Genomic DNA, 25,464 nt, shown 5'->3' with positions numbered 1-25,464 from the left:
AATTTAAACTTTCATTATTTATTAATCATACAAAGTGTTTGCAATTTTACAAAGTGTCATTCACATGCATTATAAGCATTTTCTTGACAGATACTTTCCTCAAAAAGATTGGGAGTTGGATTGTAGTTTGAATTTTCAATTATCATTGACTCCACTAAAGACATTTATCAAAAAGAGATATAGGTTTGTTTTCCAAATGCTGTACAGTAGCCAATATGGCTACAGCATTACTGTGATTGGCAGTGATATGGAAATTTGGGTTGGATAGATCTATCCCGTGTGTGCTGTGGCCGTTCCCAATAAGACTGAGTATTTTGTGAGCTCATCAAGAATGAGTTTGTACACGATTGGGACAGGAAAGCATTCCATCAATACTGATCCTTTATTTCCTGGTACATAGTTTTATAATTGCATATAGAAAGGAGTGGTTAGGGGTGGTTAGTTAATTAACATATTGTATAGCTCCTCTGTTATTGGTTATCTGAATATATATGGAATATTGTGATTAATGCACATATCATTGCTGATTAAGCAACTAAAATGTATCTCTGCATCTAGGACAAAGTTGAGACATCTCATCGGCACTTAATACATCTGGAGTTCTTCTGCTTTTTGGGTGGAAAACACCGAACAGTCTGTCTGGCTTATATTAGTTTATGTCAGCCATTTTAAGCCATTGATTATAATGTATATAGATATATTTGCATTTATATGAGTATATATGATTATAGAGGATCTATAGAGATCTACATGATATAAATATTTCTATCACAGCAGGTAATCCCTGCATGTTAAGGGACTAAAAGTTACAGACATATCAGCAGGTTTGATTGCGTTTCAGAGTTTGTTGCTGCCACTTATAAGATATAAGCCTTTCAGCGACTATTCAAATAGATTCTATTCTATCTTAATACCACTCATATCTTAAAATAATTTAGGGTCCAGTAGCATAGTAGAGATTATTGTATGAGAGACATTTCGACAGGTTTGATTGCGTCCCACAGTTTGCTGCTACAACATATAAGAAACAAATGTTTTAGGGACAATTCAAATAGATTCCATTCTCTAATATTACCTCTGATTTCGTAAAAAAAGAGGGTTCGGTGGCGTAGTAGAGATTATCATATTACAGACATTTCAGCAGGATTAGTTGCGTTCCAGAGTTTGTTGATACTACGTGTAAGAAATTACCCTTTCACTGACAATTCAAATAGATTCTATTCTCTCCTAATACCCCTCATAATTAAAAATAATTTGAGGTTCGGTGAAATAGGGATTATAACATTACAGACATTTTTTCACGTTTGATTGCATTACAGATTTGTTGCTGCCACGTACAAGAAAAAATCCTTTCTGTAATAATACCACTCTGAGCTTCGTAGATAATTTAAAAATGAGTAGGGCTTGCGGTAAGGGACAGGGAAGTGGATGTGCTGCTAATGTTGCACGCAGAGACCATGGAAGTGGTTCAGGTGAAACTAGGTCTGCTGTGGGAGTACAGCAACCATGCTCATCCATGTGACCTAGCTTCCTGTCCTACTTTCTAAGGGGGCACTGGACACCACTCTTAAAACCAGCATAATGTGAACAGAATAAGCCTTTCCATTTATGGCTTATTCGAGCCTGTCACCATGTATGTTTCAAGAGCGACATGAGGAGATTGTGTGTGCAGATTCCCAAATGTTTAAGCAGCCATGGTCAGAAGAAGCCGACTGTGGTGAATGGCAATTGCAGTCTCAAGAGGTGGATAATGATGAAACACAATTGCCAACAAGTCATCTTAAAAGAACAATTCAGAAGTAGGACGACAGTGAGGAAGTAGAAGGTGAGGTAATGGATGATGAAGTCACCCAACCTTGCCAGGAGGCTTGCAGAGCGTGCACAGCAGCTCAGAGCTGGAAGGATCCACAACACCACAACAGCCATTAAGAGGCAGTGGGGCTGAAAGAGGGAAGAGGTGTTTACCTGTTCCCCAGAGCACCCCCACGTGGCCAGATCCTAGGCCAAGGGTCAGGTGTTTTCACATAAAGTGCAGAAGATAAGAAAACATTAATTTTTAACCTGTGCCATACCAAGATCAGCAAGAGATTGTGCACTACTAGTCTGACCACCACCAGCATGCTCAAGCACATGTCATCCAATCACCTGACTAGGTGGGCTGAATGCCTGGGTCCCCAATCAGTGTCTGCGAGTGATGCCTCCCACCCTACACCTGTCATTGCATGTGTGCAACCAGAATCAGCAACCACATCCACTTCCTTTTAAGAGCTCAGTGTTCAGCTGTCCCTACCACTGGCCTTGGAACGCAAGCCAAAATACTCAGTCACCCACAGGCCCGAACACGAACACTTAACAGCCACATTTCCAGACTGTTTGCTCTGGAATTGTTGCCATTTAGGCTTGTGGACACTGAGGCTTTCTACAACCTCATGGCGGCTGTCCCCAGCCGACACTATTTTTTCAGGAAAACCATTTCCGCCTTACACTAGCATGTGTCCCATAACATATCCCGCTCTCTGACCAACACAGTTACTGGGAAGGTCCAACCCTAACAGACACATGTTCAAGTGCTTGTGGGTAGGAATGCTACATTGCTCTGATGGCACACTGGACCAACCTGCTGGCGGCCGGGACCCAGTCAGACCCTGGGACTACTCACATGCTACTGACATCAAGATATGCCGGCCCAAGTTTCATCATGGTTTTCCTTCTCCTAAGCCTGTTCTTTTACTCCCTCTTCCTCATCCTTCATCTCATAATTAACTTCCATATCAGACACAAGTGGAAGCATTGCCTCAGCTAAATGGAAATAGGCTCTGCTTAAACACATATGTTTAATTGATAAGCAGCACACAGCCGCAGAGTTGTTGAAAGGTCTAACAGACCAGACAGATACGTTGCTCTTGCTGCTGAACCTACAATCAGACATGGTTGTGTATTTTAATGGCAATAACTTGGTGGCGGCTCTGAAGCTTGGCCACCTTGCACACGTACCATGCCTAACCCATGCCCTCAACTTAGTCATTTAGTGCTATTTAAAAACCTACTCTGATTTGCCTGATCTACTTGTCAAAGTAGGGTTCATGTGCGCCTATTTCCACAAGACAGCTACATCTGCCTTCAGTCTGGCAATTCTGCAGCTATGCTTGCAGCTGCCACTTCACCGTCTGGTTGCGATCTGGAACTCAACACTGCATATGTTGGCAAGTCTTTGTGAGCAGTAGAGGGCAGTAGTTGAATACCAGCTTCATATGCACATTGGTATTCCACTCAGCCTTTGTATATTGCAACTGAAGAGTAGCCATGGATGTCTGACAGTCCACAGCATGAGGTCTTCTTTCCATGCATTCATTGCCAGATTCTGTCTCTTTGTGGTCATGTGTAGACAAATATCCTAAAAAATGCAATGCAATTCACAGTCTTTTTCAAATCGTCACACAAATGTATTCTTCATCCAATCCAGTTGAAAATCTTTTTAAAATTGTCAAAAAATGTATTTTTCATCCAATCCAATTGACAATCTTTTTAAAATTGTCCAAAATTGTAGTCAGAGTCCCTACTCTATGTGTCTTGTTGGCTGAATTACAATGCTTCCTTGGAAGTTTAGCTATGCCTCGCAGTGACTGCATAGCCTTTACCAGTTTGGGAGTCAGAATATTTTAAAAATTGTACCAGAATTAAATCAAAGTCCCTCATCTACGTGTTTATTTGTCTGAGGCCCTCACCTGCATGTCTTGCAGGGCTTATCGGAGATCCACCTTCTAAGTTTGCTAGCCCTTGCACATAGTGCATTGGCCTTGTGAGTGTAGGAGTCACAGTACCTAAAAATTTTAACAGAATGTGCATTATGCCCTCCTTTATGTCTAATACAGGGTGACTCCATCCCTCCTCCTTCTAATTTTTACAAGTTCTTGCATTGTCTGCATGGACTTGGTGGCATATAACAGCCCCTCCTTCATAAATTAAACAGGATGTGTCTCACCATGTCACACACACCACATGCCCAGATAAGATAGTAAAATGTTAAAATTACATTTAACAGGAAATGTTTTTTCACCATTTAAAGCAAAGAGAAAGTGAAAAAACGCAGCAAAAATGCCAACTGGGAACAGTTGCCCACCTTTTCCCACTAGCCACTGTACTGCCTCTGATGGCCTTATAAAAATGATTAACTGTGGGAAAGATGACACCACAGCTACAGAGGCAAATGTCTGACAGCCCAGCTTGACTACCCATCTTCACTGAAGACCCTTTCAGCATTTGTGTGAGTTGGGAGGGGGACATAATCTCTGAAAATAGGGTCCCACAACTGCACCTCAATAGCTGGAGCAGAATGCTTAGAAGAGTGAATACCCTGAGACCACCGTTAATCTACTCGGTAGAATGGACCAGCAAATGCGAAGTCACAGATACATATTTCGCAAGCCACCACTGCTAGGCAAGTCCAAAGGGCCAGGATATTCCTCTTTCACTCTCGATAAGAAGGGGGCTTTATAGAACCCATCCCAGATTGCTGTTGCAGGGTAGTTAGCATCAAGTGACATGGACCATGTTAGAGTCAGGATACAAGAGTAAGTCCTAAGCTAGCAGCATTAAATCAAAACAAAAAACAAAGGGAACCCAAAAACAAAAGCTAAGGAAAAAGAACCAGAAAAGACAGTAAGCCACTGCTGAGAAGCAACCTGAACTTAACCATCAAGAACTCACCCCGTGCAAGGGAACTTATTAAACAGAATGGAACTGGAAAGGAACAAACTTTAAATAGCCAGCAAAATGCTAAAGATAAAAATCAGGTAATGCATTCCTCCCAGTAATGACTAGTAAATCACTCCCTGCTCACCTGAACTGTAAGATGTACACATTCCTACCATTGGCTTACACCAAACAAGGCAGCATCCTGCATTGCCTGGCAACTGGGAGACATAGCATGTCATGGCTCCAGGGCCGCGAAACAAGTGTGAAGCGCGGCATCCCATGCTCCCACACCACTCACTACTTCCACACACAACAAAATACAATGTGCATTTGCACCATCCAAGTGGATGATGGCTCCGCCCCCAGCATGGACAGACTACCAGGGAAGTCAGAAACTGGAGGAGGACAATTGGGATGGAATGTGCAGAAATTGAACTAACAGGATCTCAGGACAGGCTAACCATTGCAAGCAGCATTTTTGATTTCTTCTGGGTTGACAGGCATATTGTTATCATCAAGCAGAAGGATGACTATTAGATAGTAATGTTTTTAGACCCTCTGGGGATTTTTTATGGCTTCTGAAAAGAAGTCAAAATTGTTATATTACCAGAATATCCTGCTTTCCATGCTCAGCTACGCTTTTGCCAAGAAAATGTCTTATGACTGCAAGTCTGAAGAAGGAACCCATCTCCACTCACCGCAGAGCAACATTCCCTTGACTATGACTATGCTACCCTTACTATAAGTAGCCAAACCCACAGTGATTACAGTATATTTAACATGATGGAGCAGATGTTTTACCCACTTGAACAAATAGAGACACAAATCCTGAACAGTCAGGTTCAATCTTACCTGGACTATGTCCTTTCTCTGTCAGATACCCTAAGCTCCAACCCAAGGGGCTTATGGGTCAGTAGACTTGACCAGTGGCAAAACCAGTTCTTGTTTATCGTGTTAAAAACGTTGTTATTCAGCCTTCAGTGTACTGTCAGAAAGTGTACACAGTTCAGCATGTGGCTTTTCCAAACCCATGGAGATTGTATCCTGCAAGTGTGGAAAACCTCACATTTGTCAAAATGAATTTCACATGTCAGTGTCAATTTTCATTTACCTATAGCTGATGCCAACAATTAGATTGGCTAATGTATCTGCCTGTCTGATTATGTTCTATAATTTTCTGCTGCCACTAGCGCTAGTACCTACGTGTAGCCAAGAATCTCCTGCTTGACCATCATGTTCCACAGTATCTACCTCTCATGCTGTTGTGGCTGCCATTGCTGTTAGTACACAAATGCACATCCCCTACCTGTGTACTTTATCTTATTGTTCACTGTGCTGTTGCTGCAGTGCCACTTTTGAAAGGAAGCCACATATCTCCAGCCTCCCCAATGTTCTATATCTCTACTGCATTGTGGCTGCTTCAGGGGCTCAGGTGCTGGAAATACACAGTCAGACATTTCGTTGTTTGTGCCTTCATATTCTATACTGTTGGTTTGCTGCAGTTGCCACTGTTGACAGCCAAACATCTCTTGCCTGTACATTGTGTTCTATAGCTACACAAAGCTGCTGCTCGGAACTCCACAGGTTAAATAAAAATGAAACTGCCCCAGAAAACAAAATATAAAATGTTGATGGTTATTTAAAAAGTAAAAAGGCATTCCTTCTTCACTTACCAAACAACATTATATTTTACATTTTAAAAAGCATAAAAAGTCCAATAGTGCAATATGTTATGAAGTAAGCTGATGGGCTTCTACTGGTTCCCAACTGTTTATCCATAGCAAAATACGTTAATGTCACATTAAAAATAGCAAAGCAGTGTTAGTGATAAAAAGCTGGAAAAAATTAAAGGAGACCGCCGAGCTTTATGCACATTTTATGGGTAATTGGAGGCTTTGCGGTAATTGCAACTGTAATTTGTTGCAAGTCAATTTAAAAAAAAATGAAATACAAATTATTCACTAAACTCTATGAAGTCTGGATTATTATTATTGCTGTTAGGCTAGGACTGTTTGTGTGCCAACATTTAGTCATGATCTTGTCCTGCACAAAAGAAAAATGTGCACCAATAAAACTAACTGGCAAAAGAGTAATTAAAATAATGATTTATTATTTATGGCTAGATCGTGTGAACACAATAAAAAGCCGGTCAATTGTACAGTAATTCTCAAATGTAGCTTATCCCATGTGAATTAGCTGCCAATCTTTGTAATTGTTTCATCTTTTAAATGCAACAAAATACAGTACATACCGCAATGATACAACATAAAATAGGCTTAAAATAATTCTCTGCTTTGGGAAATCTTTACTTTATAGAAGGGTTACTTGACAGTCCCCCTTCCGGGAATCTAAGCAATAAGCTGTCCTCTATGAAGAAACCTCCAAGTAAAACTGGCCAGGCAAATGAGATAAATATAGGATTGAACAGGGTTAATCAATTGTACATTGAATCAGTCGTCCAAGCAATCCAATCACCAACTGGGAGAAGAGGGAGGTGGCTCAAAATGGTTTTCAATACTATTGTAATTAGCGCTCCTCAAACCATTAGATGATCTCTGTAACATTTCTTTAGTGATTCTTTATTTTCTTTACTGACAGTACATCTTTGCATGTCATTCATAAAAACATCACACCATGTCCTGTTATCGTAGATGCCAATGACATCTCATCCATAGTGATAACACTTTTAGTTCCATAGACATGTATACTGGCATTTTCACGAAAAATATATAAATACACAGGAGAGATAAAAAAAACTCATAAAAAGGTGCCAACAGTGGAGGATGTTAAAAAATGTGTTATTTTCCCATCCCTCAATTATTTGAAAAATAGCAAATAAACTGAGTGTTGATGCTTATGACACAACCAAAATGATGTTTCATTGTAGATGTAATCTTTAATAATGTTTAATTATTCAGATGTCCAGATATTAGCAAATGAGTAACAGGAGTCTGTGGTTATCTGGTGGATTCTGACTGCAAATAATGTCTTTCATAGTTATGGGTAGTAAATAATCCAAGGATGTTGAGGGCGGTAGGCTATGTTCACATGATCAATATTTGGTCATTATATCACATCAGTATTTTTAAGCCAAAACCAGGAGTGGGAGATAAATGCAGAAGTGGTTCATATGTTTCTATTATACTTTTCTTCTGATTGTTCTACTCCTGATTTTACATAGTAACATAGTAACATAGTTAGTAAGGCCGAAAAAAGACATTTGTCCATCCAGTTCAGCCTATATTCCATCATAATAAATCCCCAGATCTACGTCCTTCTACAGAACCTAATAATTGTATGATACAATATTGTTCTGCTCCAGGAAGACATCCAGGCCTCTCTTGAACCCCTCGACTGAGTTCGCCATCACCACCTCCTCAGGCAAGCAATTCCAGATTCTCACTGCCCTAACAGTAAAGAATCCTCTTCTATGTTGGTGGAAAAACCTTCTCTCCTCCAGACGCAAAGAATGCCCCCTTGTGCCCGTCCCCTTCCTTGGTATAAACAGATCCTCAGCGAGATATTTGTATTGTTCCCTTATATACTTATACATGGTTATTAGATCGCCCCTCAGTCGTCTTTTTTCTAGACTAAATAATCCTAATTTCGCTAATCTATCTGGGTATTGTAGTTCTCCCATCCCCTTTATTAATTTTGTTGCCCTCCTTTGTACTCTCTCTAGTTCCATTATATCCTTCCTGAGCACCGGTGCCCAAAACTGGACACAGTACTCCATGTGCGGTCTAACTAGGGATTTGTACAGAGGCAGTATAATGCTCTCATCATGTGTATCCAGACCTCTTTTAATGCACCCCATGATCCTGTTTGCCTTGGCAGCTGCTGCCTGGCACTGGCTGCTCCAGGTAAGTTTATCATTAACTAGGATCCCCAAGTCCTTCTCCCTGTCAGATTTACCCAGTGGTTTCCCATTCAGTGTGTAATGGTGTTATTGATTCCTTCTTCCCATGTGTATAACCTTACATTTATCATTGTTAAACCTCATCTGCCACCTTTCAGCCCAAGTTTCCAACTTATCCAGATCCATCTGTAGCAGAATACTATCTTCTCTTGTATTAACTGCTTTACATAGTTTTGTATCATCTGCAAATATCGATATTTTACTGTGTAAACCTTCTACCAGATCATTAATGAATATGTTGAAGAGAACAGGTCCCAATACTGATCCCTGCGGTACCCCACTGGTCACAACTACCCAGTTAGAGACTATACCATTTATAACCACCCTCTGCTTTCTATCACTAAGCCAGTTACTAACCCATTTACACACATTTTCCCCCAGACCAAGCATTCTCATTTTGTGTACCAACCTCTTGTGCGGCACGGTATCAAACGCTTTGGAAAAATGGAGATATACCACGTCCAATGACTCACCGTGGTCCAGCCTATAGCTTACCTCTTCATAAAAACTGATTAGATTGGTTTGACAGGAGCGATTTCTCATAAACCCATGCTGATATGGAGTTAAACAGTTATTCTCATTGAGATAATCCAGAATAACATCCCTCAGAAACCCTTCAAATATTTTACCAACAATAGAGGTTAGACTTACTGGCCTATAATTTCCAGGTTCACTTTTAGAGCCCTTTTTGAATATTGGCACCACATTTGCTATGCGCCAGTCCTGCGGAACAGACCCTGTCGCTATAGAGTCCCTAAAAATAAGAAATAATGGTTTATCTATTACATTACTTAGTTCTCTTAGTACTCGTGGGTGTATGCCATCCGGACCCGGAGATTTATCTATTTTAATCTTATTTAGCCGGTTTCGCACCTCTTCTTGGGTTAGATTGGTGACCCTTAATATAGGGTTTTCATTGTTTCTTGGGACTTCACCTAGCATTTCATTTTCCACCGTGAATACCGTGGAGAAGAAGGTGTTTAATATGTTAGCTTTTTCCTCGTCATTTACAACCATTCTTTCCTCACTATTTTTTAAGGGGCCTACATTTTCAGTTTTTATTCTTTTACTATTGATATAGTTGAAGAACAGCTTGGCATTAGTTTTACTCTCCTTAGCAATGTGCTTCTCTGTTTCCTTTTTGGCAGCTTTAATTAGTTTTTTAGATAAAGTATTTTTCTCCCTATAGTTTTTTAGAGCTTCAATGGTGCCATCCTGCTTTAGTAGTGCAAATGCTTTCTTTTTACTGTTAATTGCCTGTCTTACTTCTTTGTTTAGCCACATTGGGTTTTTCCTATTTCTAGTCCTTTTATTCCCACAAGGTATAAACCGCTTACACTGCCTATTTAGGATGTTCTTAAACATTTCCCATTTATTATCTGTATTCTTATTTCTGAGGATATTGTCCCAGTCTACCAGATTAAGGGCATCTCTAAGCTGGTCAAACTTTGCCTTCCTAAAGTTCAGTGTTTTTGTGACTCCCTGACAAGTCCCCCTAGTGAAACACAGGTGAAACTGCACAATATTGTGGTCGCTATTTCCTAGATGCCCAACCACCTGCAGATTTGTTATTCTGTCAGGTCTATTAGATAGTATTAGGTCTAAAAGTGCTGCTCCTCTGGTTGGATTCTGCACCAATTGTGAAAGATAATTTTTCTTGGTTATTAGCAGAAACCTGTTGCCTTTATGGGTTTCACAGGTTTCTGTTTCCCAGTTAATATCCGGGTAGTTAAAGTCCCCCATAACCAGGACCTCATTATGGGTTGCAGCTTCATCTATCTGCTTTAGAAGTAGACTTTCCATGGTTTCTGTTATATTTGGGGGTTTGTAAAAGACCCCAATGAGAATTTTTTTACCATTTTTCCCTCCATGAATTTGACCCATATGGACTCGACATCCTCATTTCCTTCGCTAATATCCTCCCTTAAAGTTGACTTTAGACAAAACTTTACATAGAGACAAACCCCTCCTCCTCTCCGATTTTTACGATCCTTTCTAAACAGACTGTAACCCTGTAAGTTAACTGCCCAGTCATAGCTTTCATCTAACCATGTCTCGGTTATTCCCACTATGTCAAAGTTACCTGTAGATATTTCTGCTTCTAGTTCTTCCATCTTGTTTGTCAGGCTTCTGGCGTTTGCGAGCATGCAGTTTAGAGGATTTTGTTTTGTTCCAATCTCCTCGCTGAGGATTGTTTTAGAAATGTTCTTACCTCCCATCTGAGTAAGTTTTCCTGGGTCTTCTTTGTTCAAGTCTAATGTTTTTCTTCCCGTCCCCTCATTTGGCTTACAGATACTGATGTGAAATATTGACCAAATACTCAACATGTGAACGTGGTCTTAGAAAAAAGATTTTCTCAGTGATGGACTATGTTCACTTGTTAAGTATGTGGTCAGTATTTTACATCAGTATTTGTAAGCCAAAATCAGGAGTGGAACAATCAGAGGAAAAGTATAATAGAAACATATGCACCACTTCTGCATTTTTCAACCACTCTTGATTTTACTGATTTTCACTATATCAATCCCTACCATTAATGGGCTCACAATCTATTGCATCTGAGACAGGCACGCACTGAAGACCATTTCATGAGAAACAAAATTCCTGCCAGAATGGCTATTTGGATCGTGGGAGAAATCTTAAAACTTGAGTAGTGATGGAAACCACATGCAGTTAAGAAGGCCCCATACAAGCTCCATACAGATGTTACTCTTAGGATATGTGCACACAGCATCTTTTAGGCACTTGAGTATCCAGGGCACAGAAAAGTCTTCAGTTTAAAAAAAAAATCCACTGCCGCATCAGTAGTTAGTTTGAAGTGTGGCAATGGATGTTTTTTGTAAAATTATACAGAAATAAACATTGTGCTCCACTTTAAATATTTTGGTAGAGCAGGCCTCAGGTGTAAGGGCTGTCACGACCCTTTCTTCTCAACAGTAGAAGACAAGGTAATAAAGAATTAAATGGGTTGTCTCCTTTCAGAAAGGCTTTGTGTTTTTTTTTTTCATTGTGAAATTCGAGACAAAATTTACTGTCAATATTAATCTGATTTTTAACAGCATTAAGACTAAAATATATTTTTTCTGACATTATTTCCATTAAAGGGACACTGTCACCTGAATTTGGAGGGAACAATCTTCAGCCATGGAGGCGGGGTTTTGGGGTTTTTGATTCACCCTTTCCTTACCCGCTGGCTGCATGCTGGCTGCAATATTGGATTGAAGTTCATTCTCTGTCCTCCGTAGTACATGCCTGCACAATGCAATCTTGCCTTGCACAGGCGTGTACTATAGAGGACAGAGAATGAACTTCAATCCAATATTGCAGCCAGCATGCAGCCAGCGGGTAAGGAAAGGGTGAATCAAAAACCCCAAAACCCCGCCTCCATGGCTGAAGATTGTTCCCTCCAAATTCAGGTGACAGTGTCCCTTTAAATCGTCTTTAATATTAACATACGGTACTAGCCGTCCTCTGATGTGCAGAAAATGGATGCTGGCTTAATGCATTCTTTTATTCTCCCTGAGAGAAACTGCAAAAAAAACAAAACCCACACACAACAAAAGACTACCGTAATTAAAAGATATACTAATTAACTGCACTATTTGCCAGTCAACACAATAAATTTCCACCACGTCACAATTCAATAAATTATTCTAACACTTATAAGTAATGCAATGATCATATGTCGCCATAAACATCCATTATTATAACCTGTGTTGACTTTTGTAAATATATCTGATGAATACAGATTTAGCTCTGAAATCTGAAGAATGATTTTGTGCTGAAGGCATGCGGAGAATACACAGCCTCTGGGCATTTTTCGAGGTGAAAGAGCCCTCTAGTGCACGTCCAAATGTCCTAGATCATAAGAATCTGACAAAAAAAAAATAGTGGCATTCTCACCAGACTTCATATGATCAGACATTTGCTTCCATAAGAGAATACTTCCGTAAACTACGATTACTATGAAGCCTGGACCTATTTCATTACACTAAGAAAGCCAAAAAAAAGCTCCATATATTGATATACAAGCAATATGAACAAGGCAATGCAGAGTCATAAAGGTACATTTGCGGGACAAAATGTATAAATATTTCTTTGCCTGACCCCTAACTATAATGTATTGACACCTCCCATAGGGGCATGAAAACTACAAGCGTCTAGAACTAGGTTTGTGGTCTATTACAACCATTTAGGTTTCGGCTTTTATGTTTGCTTACACGAGTAAACCCATTTGAAATCATATTCAAGATACATTTTCTGACTGCTTATTATGTTTCCGAGATCATTATAATGCTAATAACTATCTATTCATGCCCATGTAGCCTAGAAGATATATTCGGGCATATTAATCAATGCTGTCTAATTCTTCAGCACTGCAAAAGTAACACTAGACAGTCTTAAATCCTCCAGAGTTAGGATTTTGGTTGGTTTACTTCGTGCCAGATGCCAATCTAGTTTGTGTCAAATTTCTAGGAAGCCTGTAATTTTAAACATTTTGCGATTTGCTACACGCACATTGCCTAAAATGGCTGTTGCTATTTTATACATTGCAGATAATTGTAACAGCTAGAGAAAAATCACATGACCTCATGTACAGCACAGCAAGCATCTCCATAATGTCTTGCAGTTATGCATTTCTTGGTTGATCTTTTTAGAGAAGGGAGGAATTGTGGTTCAAAAAGTTTGTTCTTTCTAGTAAAAAAAGAATGTAGATCAAGCAATAAAACACAATTTCTAAGGAATATAGCGCACTTTTTTCTAGTGATTTGTTGGATCAAAACAGTCTGCATTTGCTCTTAGGTGAGATAAGGCAGGAGAGGTGGAGAACTTAATTTATATGGGTACGTGTCTTGATGTTGTTAGTGGCACTGGCAGGAGTGGTGGTAGGGGCATTAGCAATGGCAGGCAGTATGTTAGTGGCACCATAATTCCGGGAAAATGTAGAGTTGGGAATCAGGATTGGGGTAAGAACCTCAAGACATTATCGACAATGGCACAACTGTCAGCCATGACGGACAATATGAAAATGATGATTTAGTGGTAGACAGGAAAACCTGAAAACCAGATAACGGTGACAGTATGGTGGTGTCATAAGAGAAACAGGGTAGTGGCCTATGTAATAAACAACAATGCTAAGGTCCGGCTGTATCCAGGCTCTAAACTGCATCTTTCCATCAGCACATAGAGCATCATCATCTGCGCAAATGGGAACAATATAAGCAAGGCACGAGCTGTCTTTCTCTACCTTCTCCTCTTTTCTGGTAGCCAGGTTGAATTGCCAAGCTGTACCTGGTTGATGGCATTATCATCATCATCATCTGCTGTGTATTGTACTCTGACTATACCTTTTCCCCATACCCAGATTTCAACATCAGATTTCCTCATCTGATTATATGGCCATGTAACAGCATTAAATACCCAGTAATCTCTTGTGTGCCAATTGTCACCTGAACTCTCTTCTGGTCAATTTGATTGGGTGAATTAGATACTTTACCATTTAGTCAATTCCACTGCATTTCTGGAAATGATTAATTACACTCAACATTGATGAAAGATACTCAGCCACCATTAATTGTCATGGAAAGGGGTTTCGACGCTGACCTCTCACATTAAGGAGTACGTTGGCACTCCTTAGACATATAATTGAGCTTGAAAGGGAACTACACCAGCAACACGTGGAGCAGTGATAAAGGAAATTGAGTACATATATTTCACAGTCCCGTGGGTCAATGATTTCAGTGGCAAAGATGCACCAAAGCAACAAGAATGGATAATGAAACCTTCCTGGCTGGTCACTAGTTCTAGTTACAACACAAGGCAATTCTTAGAACCCTACTCCACACCTCCATTACAATTTCCTCAGTAGAAATTACTACATCACTAGCAGCAAAATTTCAAATTGCATCCACTTCCCACCCTCAGCCTTTTTGTTCTTGTAAGCTTAAAACCTTGCCAAGCTGTTTTACAGCTTATGATCTTGGGTGACAAAAGCTATACAGTGGATGAGTTTTTCCTTTGCATCAAGAAGAAAATTTCATGTCTGATGGCTACATGATAACTCCCTCTGGGCATTGTCGTAAGCAATAATGCTTGGAACAATGCTCAAGACACAGACATTTTCCTAAAAAAGACAAAACCTCAATTTTAATTTTAAAATATTCAGTTTCCAGGTTTATTAACTGTTTGGATTGAACGACAGCACTTTAGTTGTTCAATAATAAAATTAATTATCGAAAATACAAATTGCCTAATAATTATGTACCCAATGTGCAAACATTCCTATCAATGAAATGTAAAAATCTTTATTTTATGACTCCTTTCTCTTGAGAACAATTATACTATTTTCTTTTCAAATTGGAGAAATTGTTTCCTGATTTATTTTCTTTATTTTTATTGTGCTTATGGCATTTAAGATTTGCTTTTCTTTTACTGTAATAAAATATTAACATCACTGTCTATAATATGTATTCCTATATTTAACATTACAAAATATTTATATTAGTTTCTATTAGTCATTCATTCATTCTTAATAATCTTGTTTTATTTAGAGGAAAAATGATACCAGAAGGCCTTGAAAAGCAAGTACTGAAAGCAAAGGAAGAAGTAAGTAAAAAAAAGTGTACCAATTTTATTCCCAAAAGGTTTACAACTGCCAATAACCACCAGATATTTGCTATTGAGACCCCTTCCAAATTGAATGGGCATAACATATGCTAGGGTTGAAAAAAAGCCCATTGGATTAAGATGAGCAAAATATATTAAGGAATATAAACAAATCTTCGGAGGCTGAAGTGCACCAGCATAAGTAATGTACTATGGTTATGATCTGGAGTAGATATCTGCTATATTTTACATCACCTAGCGCTAATTATAGAAAATAAAGTAGGTGAAATTAGCACTGAACATGTCACCAATTTTATAAGTAAATATATTTCTAAAGGTGCTGTTGATATCAAATTCTCACCAGATATCGATAACAACCAATCTAGTCCACACAGGTATGAAGGAGGGCCAGGGCCATAGTCGTGGCTGAGACTATCTGTTTACATGCGCCCTGGCCAACCACCACATGCACACAATGTTCCCTTTTTAGCATACCTTCAGCTACATCATCTACACCATCAGGGTCCCATCTAAGTGGCCAAAGTTCTGCTGCTGGTGTTGTTGCAAAAATAAAGACAGAGTTCACATTCAACTTAAAACATATAACTTTACTGGTTTCTTTTCTCAGCACATCCGTGTCTTTTGCAGCATCAACATTAGGCTCCACACAGCACATTTCCTTTTCCTTTTCAGTTACAGCATCAACATTAGGTTCCACATAGTCCACATGTCTTTTGCTTTTCCTGTGATTTTCAGTGTCTTCCGGGATGTCCCATCCCACTTAGTATCGCAGCGTCCTCCCTGTCAGACTACCGTTAGAGCTCCCTTTTCCATTTCGCACCAGACATAAGGGCATCAGCCCAAGTAGCCAGCTCACCACATTTTTGGAGCGACCTGTGGTACTGTCCTGCTGTGATTCTTGCGATAGCTCCCGCTCTACCTACCACTGTCAATGCTTCTTGCCTTGCTGCTGTCACTGCTGCACTTCTGCTGTCACTGCTTCTTGTACTTCTGCTGTCACTGCTGCACTTCTGGCCCGCTGACCCTGGATGACTGGGCTTCCCTCTTAGAATGTTGTGACGCCCACTATGTTGCCCCGGGCTTTAAGGCCCTACGGGACTGCCTGGGTTTTCTGACCCTCCTGGCCTGTCTCAGCTCCCAGGCTACACTGTCCAAAAATAGGAAATGCTCACTATCTTATCCCACTGTAGCCCCTCCTATGTTAACTGTTACTATTCCTAGGAAATTATAATACTAAAGTGTCTTCATCTAGTGTCCTAACTACTAACTGCACCCTCCCTACGCTACAACATAGTGCACATCTTACAGTATACAGTATACAACAGTATTTATGCATCATGTATAAATATAGCAGCATAAGGTAAAAGATATAAAATTAGCAACATTTAACAATGTTTAAATGGGACGTGCTTTGGGTATAAAGCAGTCTCTGTAATCTCCTTGCACAGGCAAAGAAATTAAACCATAGATGTCCATAAATTATGTGCAATAGTTAGAAAGGACACAGGGAAAAAGTATTGAACTCTTGAAGAAAGAGAGGTGTAAAAGCCATGGAAATTAATGACACCAGATGAAATCTATCAGTAACTAGAAAACAATCCTGCCACTTAGTGAAAAATAATATCAGCTGGTTCAACTAATGGCCTAAAAAACGTGTCTCATTATAAGAGTGCCATACAAAAAACATCTCATGATGGGTAAAACCAGTAAGCTGTCACAAGACCTTCACAGGGAAAAGTAACTGAACACACTTGCTGAAATTTATTTAATTCTTCATACAAAAGGCTTTGTTGGTGATGGCAGATTCAAGATGACTACTGTACATAGAAACTAGTTGCATGCATTGCACAGGTGTGATATTTGCCCATTCTTCTATATAAACACTCTTCAAACACTCCCTCGGTTCCTTCTATAAACTCTAAACTTTTGTTCCTTCCATACATTTTCTATTGGATTCAGGTCAGGTGATTGGCTGGGCTATTCTAGCAGCTATATTTTCTTTCTCTGAAACCAATTAAGAGTTTCCTTGGCTGTGTGTTTGGGATCATTGTCTGGCTGAAATGTCCACTCTTCTCCATCCTGGTAGAAGGAAGAAGATTTTTGTCAAAAAATGTCTTTGTTCATTTGTCCATTCATCCTTCCTTCAAACTTATGAGGTTTGCCAGTGCCATATGCAAAAACCAGATCGACATGATGTTTCAACCTCCAAACTTCATTGTTAGTATGGAGTTTTTGGGATCATATGTAGTGTTTCTTGGGCTCCAAACATGGTATGCATTTTGGTATCCAAAGAGTTACATGTTAGACTCATCTGACCTCACTATATTCTTGCAGTATTTCACATACTTGTCTGTTGTGAATTCTGCTCTTGGGTTCCCTCCAGTGGTTGTTGGTGGGAATGCAGTTGTCTCTGACTCGCAGTCCTGGCCAGGTGTATCGGATAATTACAATTCTGACTGGGATATTTAGGTGTGCAGCATCCTTTAGCCCTTGCCAGTTGTCAATGTTTCTTTGGAAGTGTTGGATATCTGCCTGGCCTCTCCTGCTTATCTGCCAGTTCAGCAAAGATAAGTGTCTGTTTCTTTTCCTGTGGCACACATGCAGTGTGCTTATTTTCAGTACTGTTCGTTTGTTTTTCTTTTGTCCAGATTAGACTGTGTCTGTGTTTTCTCAGTCTGGTTGGTTTCACTGGAGTTGCAGATATACGCTCCTACATCTTTAGTTAGATGTAGGAGGTTTTTTTTGTATATTCTGCTGTGGATTTTTTGAAGGGTTTTAATACTGACCGCACAGAACTCTGTCCTATTCTGTCCTATCTAGCTAGAGCGGCCTCCTGTGCTAAATCCTGTTTTTTCTGCCTGTGTATGTTTTTTCCTCTCCGACTCACCGCCAATATTTGTGGGGGGGCTGTCTATCCTTTGGGGATTTTCTCTGAGGCAAGATAGTATTCCGATTTCCATCTTTAGGGGTATTTAGTCCTCCGGCTGTGACGAGGTGTCTAGGTGTGTTAGGTACACTCCACGGCTACTTCTAGTTGCGGTGTTAAGTTCAGGGTTGCGGTCAGTATAGTGGCCACTTTCTCCAGTGAAAGTTCTCATGCAGCTCCAAGGTCACCGGATCATAACACTTGTCTAAATGTTGTTGAGCAATTTATAATTGCGCTTCAACATGCTTTTAGTTCAGCAATGGAGTCTTGCTTGTTGAAAGTGCAGGCCATGGAGGTTGAGTGTATTTCTTATATTTTTCTTTGAAACAATTGTTCCTCTTCACTCCATTTCTTTCTGTAGCTCTCCACAGAAGGTCCTTGTCCAAATATTTTCAAAAATTAGGGGCAGACAACAGGAAAAGTAGCATCAATTGACCCACAGTAGAAATTTGATAATGGTACAGTGGCAGTCAGCCATGAGCCATGCATGAGGTACCAGAGTCTGGGCTGCCATGTAGAGCTTTGAATTAAAGTTTAAATAAAAAGAAGGTGGGTCATGGAATGGTATAAGCCTGTTGTTCTGGGAGCCCTGATACCTCATGAAATAGCTCAATTAGTTTTTTTGCTCAGCCCCCTTCAGGTGGCACAAATATCAGCTTGATAAACCACTAATGTTATAAAACTGTACTACAGGTAAATCACCAGATGGAGATCCAACTTGCAGTCTCCACATTTCAAAAAATTGTTTGTAACATCAGCAGCAGTAGCAACAGCAGGCACAGAAGCCACAACAAAGATGTCACAGACTGCAATAATGCAAGATTAATGCAGCACACTAAAAACTACACCATCGCAAAGTCTGCTCAATCTGCCACTGGGGTGCAAAACTCATTGGAGATTCATGACTTGTTCATTTTGATGTTAGGTGGTCAGGGGACAGCCGGATGGTTTATTGCTCAGGACACCACCAGCAGGACTCACCCGAAGAATGCTGTAGATAAGCCCCTAATGGTGGTGGCTTCAGCTTATATGCGAAAAATGAGGTGACAGATTCCCTTTAATACTCCAGCATGTGTGTGTCCCTTTCCAGGGGAAGGAAGCATCAGTCAAAATTTACTCTTGTACTGTGGATCTAACAGAGTGGCAACCACGTAGTCAGCACTATTTCTAACCCCAAGAATATGGGCATCATGTTGCAGATAGTGCAGCAAAAAGGTACTCATGTGACTGGCGCTTCCATGAGGTCTAAGTCCATGGTGTGTTGGTGGCAAGGTAATACTCAAGCTTGCTTCCTCTGTCCCCTCCAACCAACCACGGACAACAGAGAGGGTATCATTATCTCCTTTATCTCCTTAATGTTGCCTGCCCATCACCTCTTCCTCCTCATCATCTATTAGGATTTAAAATAAGAATCCAAGAGTGGACCCTCTGGGTCGTGGCTCTAGAGCCCCAGAGGGCGAGTGGACCAGATGGAACCACCCCCTATAGAGGGAGCGTTAAGAGCAGGCCCAAGGGGGATGGAGACACAACTGCTGGAGCCAAAGGGGCGACTACAAGGAGGAGAGGAAAAGAGACTGAGGACTGAAGGAAATGGACAGATGCAGGGAGAAATGGGAGATGAGACTTGATGCCATACTGGTAGCGTAGAGACATGGGGGTGGCACCGCAGAGACACAGGGCAGGCTCAGCAGAGGCACATGACTGGTGTGGGAGAGACACCAGGCAAGCATGGCAGACATAGGATAGGTATGATTGAGACACAGGGCTAGTGCAGCAGAGGCACTAGGCTGGCTTAGGCAGAGGCACAGGGCAGTCACAGCAAAGAGACAAGGCAGGAATGACAGAGACACAGGGCAGGAAAGGCAGAGACACAGGACTGGAATGGCAGGGACACTAGGCAGACATGGCAGAGACTCTAGGCTAGTACGGCAGAGACACAGGGCAGGCATGGCAGAGACACAGGGCAGGAACAGCAGAGACAATAGGGAGGCTCAGCAGAAACTCAGGGCAGGAATGGCAGAGACACTAGGCAGGCTCAGCAGAGACTCTGGGCAGGCACGGCAGAGATACAGGGCTAGAAGAGCAGAGACAAAAGGGGGCCTGAGGATAAAGAAGGCGCTGGCACGAAACACTACATATTTCCTAAGAAGCACAGGCGTCTTACCTAGGAAGACACTGGGAAGAAATAGCCGATGGACACCGCCATGTTGGGGAGGAGCCACCAGGTCGAGACCTCCCAGAGAACCCAGCTGTGGAGGAGACGCGATCGTGCATGCATGAGGGAATGACGTGCCAGGATCCAGAGAAGATGGAGGAGGAGTGGCGAGGGACTGAGTCGGGAGCGCGCTGAGGGATGGGAGAAGGCAGGTAAGTATCCGAGGCCGTGACATCATCCTTGATTTGTTCCTTGGCTCCTGCCCCTTTACTAACAGTTTGTCTGATATTATGAGCCCCCATTGATCAGTCTGAAACTTAGATATATTGTTTTCCCTTCCTCATTCTCCTCTGCTCCCACTTCTTCCACCATCTCCTCCAGCGGACTATTCAAAGTGTGATCCAACATGTAGAAGATAGTAATATTGATTCTAATGATTACACAATTACAATAACCATCTTGGTAGCCATTTTTGAAACTATGCAGAAGGGTGCAAAGTTTCTTCTTCTGTGCGCTCTCCGCAAGAGTGATTTTCACCATGTCTGTACTACATTGGCCCAGACTATGCAAAAGGACATAATGCACCAGGGTTTGTCGCTGCTGCCACAGTCACTGTAATTTGTGCAGAATGGAATTCCTTCATGTCGTACATCGCATGGCACAAGTGTGAGGTTGCCCCAGCTTAGAGCCAAGTTCGCCACCAAGTTCGCATCTCCAGGTTCAGTGGAGACAGCCATTGCTCAAACTCATCATGGATAGTTTTCCATAACTCTTGAGCTGTATGACTGTGATCTCCAAGGCATATTAATTTAAACACAGCCTGATTGCGGTGAACCCTGGCTGCGCAGTACAGAGATAAGAAGGATTCTCTCTGCACTGTTGGAACATGTTTCTCATTAAGAGAGAGGCTGATGGCACACGTGGAGGTCCTATAGGAGGTGGAAGAGGCAGAAGCAGTGAAGGAACTGTTAGATACAGAGGTTTATCCTGCAAGCTTTGGGGATTCCTAGACTTGTGGAGCAGCCCTTGCACACCTGACCCCACCAGCACCAGAGTCACTTAGTGCCAAGTCAGTGAGATGTAACTCCTTTGGCCTTGTTTGCTCATCCAGGTGTCAGTGGTGAATTCCACCCTGGCAGACATAATTTTTTTTTAAAGAAACAGGAGATGTTGTCTGTGACATACTATTGTAGAGCAGCCACAGCATTGCCACCGGCAAGGGATAGAGTAACCCAGCTGGTCGTTGTCGAGGAGACTTATTTTTGGCGCAGGAGACACACGCCTGAATATAATCTCTGACATAACGGACCATATGTGGCCACCAGTACGTCCTCGCCAGCAGCTCAGATGTCCTCTTTGTCCCAAACTGTCCACCCACCCTGGACGAATGAGCCCAAGAGAGAACCTCCGGTCGCAAATTAATGGGTACAAAAGTCTTGCCCAGAGGCACAGAGCGAGAGAGGGCATCAGCACGAATGTTCTTTCCTCCAGCGAGATAATGGAGGGTGAAGTCGAACCGGGAGAAGAACAAAGACCATCTGGCCTGACGAGAATTTAGCCGCTGGGCTATTTGCAAATACACCAAATTTTTGTGGTCCATTAAGACTTGAAATGGAAAGCGAGCCCCCTCCAAAAGATGTCTCCACTCCAAGAAAGCCAACTTCATTGCTAGCAACTCCCTGTCCCCGATGGAATAATTCCTCTCCGCTGGTGTGAAGGTCTTGGGGAAGAAGAAGCAAGGATGCTTCCGACCTTGAGCATCCTTTTGGAAGAGGACTGCTCCTGCACCAACGGCTGAGGCATCCAACAGCTTATCAACATCGGGACAATGTAGGATGGGAGCAAAATGAGACTTAATAGAAGAGATGGCCTTGGAGACCTCCTCAGACCATAATTTGGGATTTGCTCCCTTCTTGGTGAGGGCTACCAAGGGAGCTACCAAAGTTGAGAAGTGGGGAATGAACTGGCGATAGTAATTTATGAACCCCATAAAGCGCTGCACCGCTTTAAGAGAATGGGGTTCTTGCCAGTCCATCACAGCCTGTAGTTTGGCAGGATCCTGGGCGGAGATGACATAGCCCAGGAAAGGTAAAGACTCCTGCTCAAACATACACTTCTCCAGCTTTGCATAGAGGGAGTTTGCCCGTAAGAGGTCCAAGACTCTGCCAACATCTCTCCGGTGGGAGTCAATATCTGGAGAGAAGATGAGAATATCATCCAGATAGACTACGACCGAGGTGGAGAGCATATCCCGGAAGATGTCGTTGACAAAGTCTTGGAAATCGGCTGGGGCATTACAGAGCCCGAAGGGCATCACCAGATACTCATAGTGCCCATCCCTGGTATTAAACGCCGTCTTCCATTCATCCCCCTCACGGATGCGAATCAGGTTATAAGCACCCGGCAGATCTAATTTGGTAAATACCCTTGCTCCCCGTAGCCTATCAAAGAGCTCAGAAATCAGGGGCAGCGGGTACTTATTCTTAACGGTCATGGCGTTAAGACCCCTGTAATCTATGCATGAACATAATTCTCCATTCTTCTTCTGCACGAAGAAGAACCCCGCCCCTGCAGGTGACACTGACTTCCTAATCAACCCTCTTGCCAAATTTTCCTGGATGTATTGGGACATAGCCTCCGTTTCCGGGAGAGAGAGGGGATAGACCCGTCCCCGAGGAGGTTCTGCTCCAGGCAAGAGATCAATAGGACAGTCATAGGGACGGTGAGGCGGAAGGGTCTCCGCAGCCTTTTTGAAGAAGACGTCTGCATAGGACCAATAGCATTTGGGAAGAGAAGAAAGATCTGTGGGTATCTTGGTGGTGGAAATCTGAACCTTACATGATTCACTCCAATCTAATATCCTCCCAGAGGTCCACTCAATATGTGGGGAGTGAAAACGGAGCCAGGGTATTCCCAGCAGAATCTCGTCCATTCCCTCGGGAAGGACAAGAAAGGAAAGAATCTCCTGCTGGGAAGGGGACATGGATAACGTGAAAGGGACAGTCTGGTGTGTGATTTCAGATGGAAGTGTCGACCCATACACTACTTTAACAGTCACCAGTTTGGCGAGCATCACCAGAGGTATTGCATGGCGCAGAGCAAAAGCAGAGGACATGAAATTCCCCTCTGCTCCAGAATCCACACCAAGCTCGACTGTTAGAGAGGATGAGCCTAACATGATTGTCCCTTTGAAGGACAGCTTGGAGGAAAATGCCGCTGTGTCTAGTGAACCTCCTCCAATGGTTACTAGACGCAATCATTTACCGGACCGCCGTGGAAATTTATTTGCATAATGTCCTTCTTGTTGGCAATTTCTACAAAACACGAGTACTCGAGTGGTCCGAGACTTAGGTCCCACTCGAGAAACCTCCATGGCCTGATGGGAGTCGGACGCTTGAACGGAAGATTCTAGAGGTCTGGCGAAGGTGGAAGCCAGCCGAAACCTCTGCCTACACTGGGTCCGCTCCAACCTCTGCTCGTTAAAATGGAGGTCGATGCAGGTAGATATAGAAATGAGCTCCTCCAGTGTGGCGGGAATCTCCCTGGTGGCCAAGGCGTCCTTAACATGGTCTGCACTCTGCACCACACGATCATTGCGCTCCCATAGCGGCATTACCCAGTCCAACACCCTGCCCAACAAAAGGAATAAAATAAATCCCACTTTCGCCTGTTCCATAGGAAAACGTGCAGCCAGGAGCTCTAGATGTGTGGAGCACTAACTCACAAATCCCCGACATAGTTTACTGTCATCAGCAAACTTGTCTGGAAGCGGGAGACGGGAAAAAGTCGGAGCAGGGGTGGCACAGGACAAACTGGCTGTAGCTACACTTGCAGCCTGAACAGCGACTGCGGTAAAATCCACAGCTGAGGTTGTGCGCTCAAGAGCAGCCAACCTACCCTCCAGCTGCTGCTTTAAACGCTGATCATCTGCCATTTACTAGCCAGACCCTGGCGCTAGTATTCTGTTAGGGCTAGCGGAACACACTCAGTAAATAGAGCCATTTATTATAATTGGTGCGTTCGCAGCCTGGGGTCCACCATGCAGGAGGAACCTGCTGCTAGCGAATGGCGGCACTGTTTGGCGGTATAGACTAGCTCTGTTACTTCACAGAGTAGCCGTGAAAGGAAAGCACTGCGCCCTGTTAGCCTCAAAGGAGCACAAGCTTACTGCCAAGCTGATAGCAGTCAGTGGTTATGCAACACGCAATCTCCTCACCGGAGGAGCCGGTATTCTAGGGGCTTATTTCAGCCGGGTCCCTGAACACACTCATACAATCTCGTCACCAGGGGTGCCAGTATTCTAGGGGCTTATTTCAGCCGGGTCCCTGAATACATTCTCACATAACCACACTGGCGCAAAGCACATAACTTAGATTTGATACTACTGCATGGCTGTGCAGCCATGCAAACCTTATATAGTTGCAGCAAGTACAGGACCTTCCTAGAAGGACCAATGAAAGGCTGCCACAGAGCCTGAGGAACTTCAGGACCTTCCTGGAGAACCAATGGGTCTTGCTGCAATATCTATGCATGTGACCCTCGATCTCCAATGAGAGATCTTACCTTGGGCATGCTCAGAAGGAAAAAAGCAGGACTTAGTCACAAAAGCATCTGCTCGCCGCTGCCCAACATTGGCTTCAGTGGCAGAAGTTGGAAAAGCAGCAGTAACCCTTTGCACAGAGTCAGACTGAGCGAGACGCTGGGACTGACGTCTCCGCTGAGCAGGTTCCACTGTGGCAGGAGAAGAATGGGAGACCACAGCGGAGATGGCCCGAGATTCCCACTGTGCAGAGGCGGGAACTCGACCCCCAACACAGGCCAAGTTACATGTTAACACAGGAACCCTTCTTTGATTTCACCTTCACAATTCTTGCATCCATTAAACTTGTGAGTTTTTGGAGAGTTTCTGCTTTTATTTCTTTGCATGAAGTCAGAATAGCCTCCCAGAGCTGCTGTTTTGATGCGAACTGCTTCCCACCCTCATAGATCTTTTGCTTGATGACACTCCAAAGGTTCTCTACAGGGTTGAGGTCAGGGGAAGATGGTGGCCACACCTTGAGTTTATCTCCTTTTATGCCCATAGCAGCCAATTACTCAGAGGTATTCTTTGCAGCATGAGATGGGGCATTGTCATGCATGAAG

At 42.4% G+C, this 25,464-nt stretch overlaps 1 protein-coding gene across 1 annotated transcript in view; it reads left to right on the top strand.

The window, feature by feature from the left end:
* GADL1 (glutamate decarboxylase like 1) overlaps positions 1–25,464 on the top strand; it is a 462,065-nt gene that overhangs the window by 218,709 nt on the left and 217,892 nt on the right. Inside the window, exon 8 of the mRNA XM_069730021.1 lies at positions 15,166–15,220. Coding sequence (XP_069586122.1) covers positions 15,166–15,220 — 55 coding nt within the window. The remainder of the gene's footprint in view (positions 1–15,165; positions 15,221–25,464) is intronic.

Source organism: Ranitomeya imitator, chromosome 6, assembly GCF_032444005.1.
Source record: "Ranitomeya imitator isolate aRanImi1 chromosome 6, aRanImi1.pri, whole genome shotgun sequence".
NCBI classification, from domain to species: Eukaryota; Metazoa; Chordata; class Amphibia; order Anura; family Dendrobatidae; genus Ranitomeya; species Ranitomeya imitator.
This window is presented reverse-complemented; position numbering and strand designations above follow the sequence as displayed.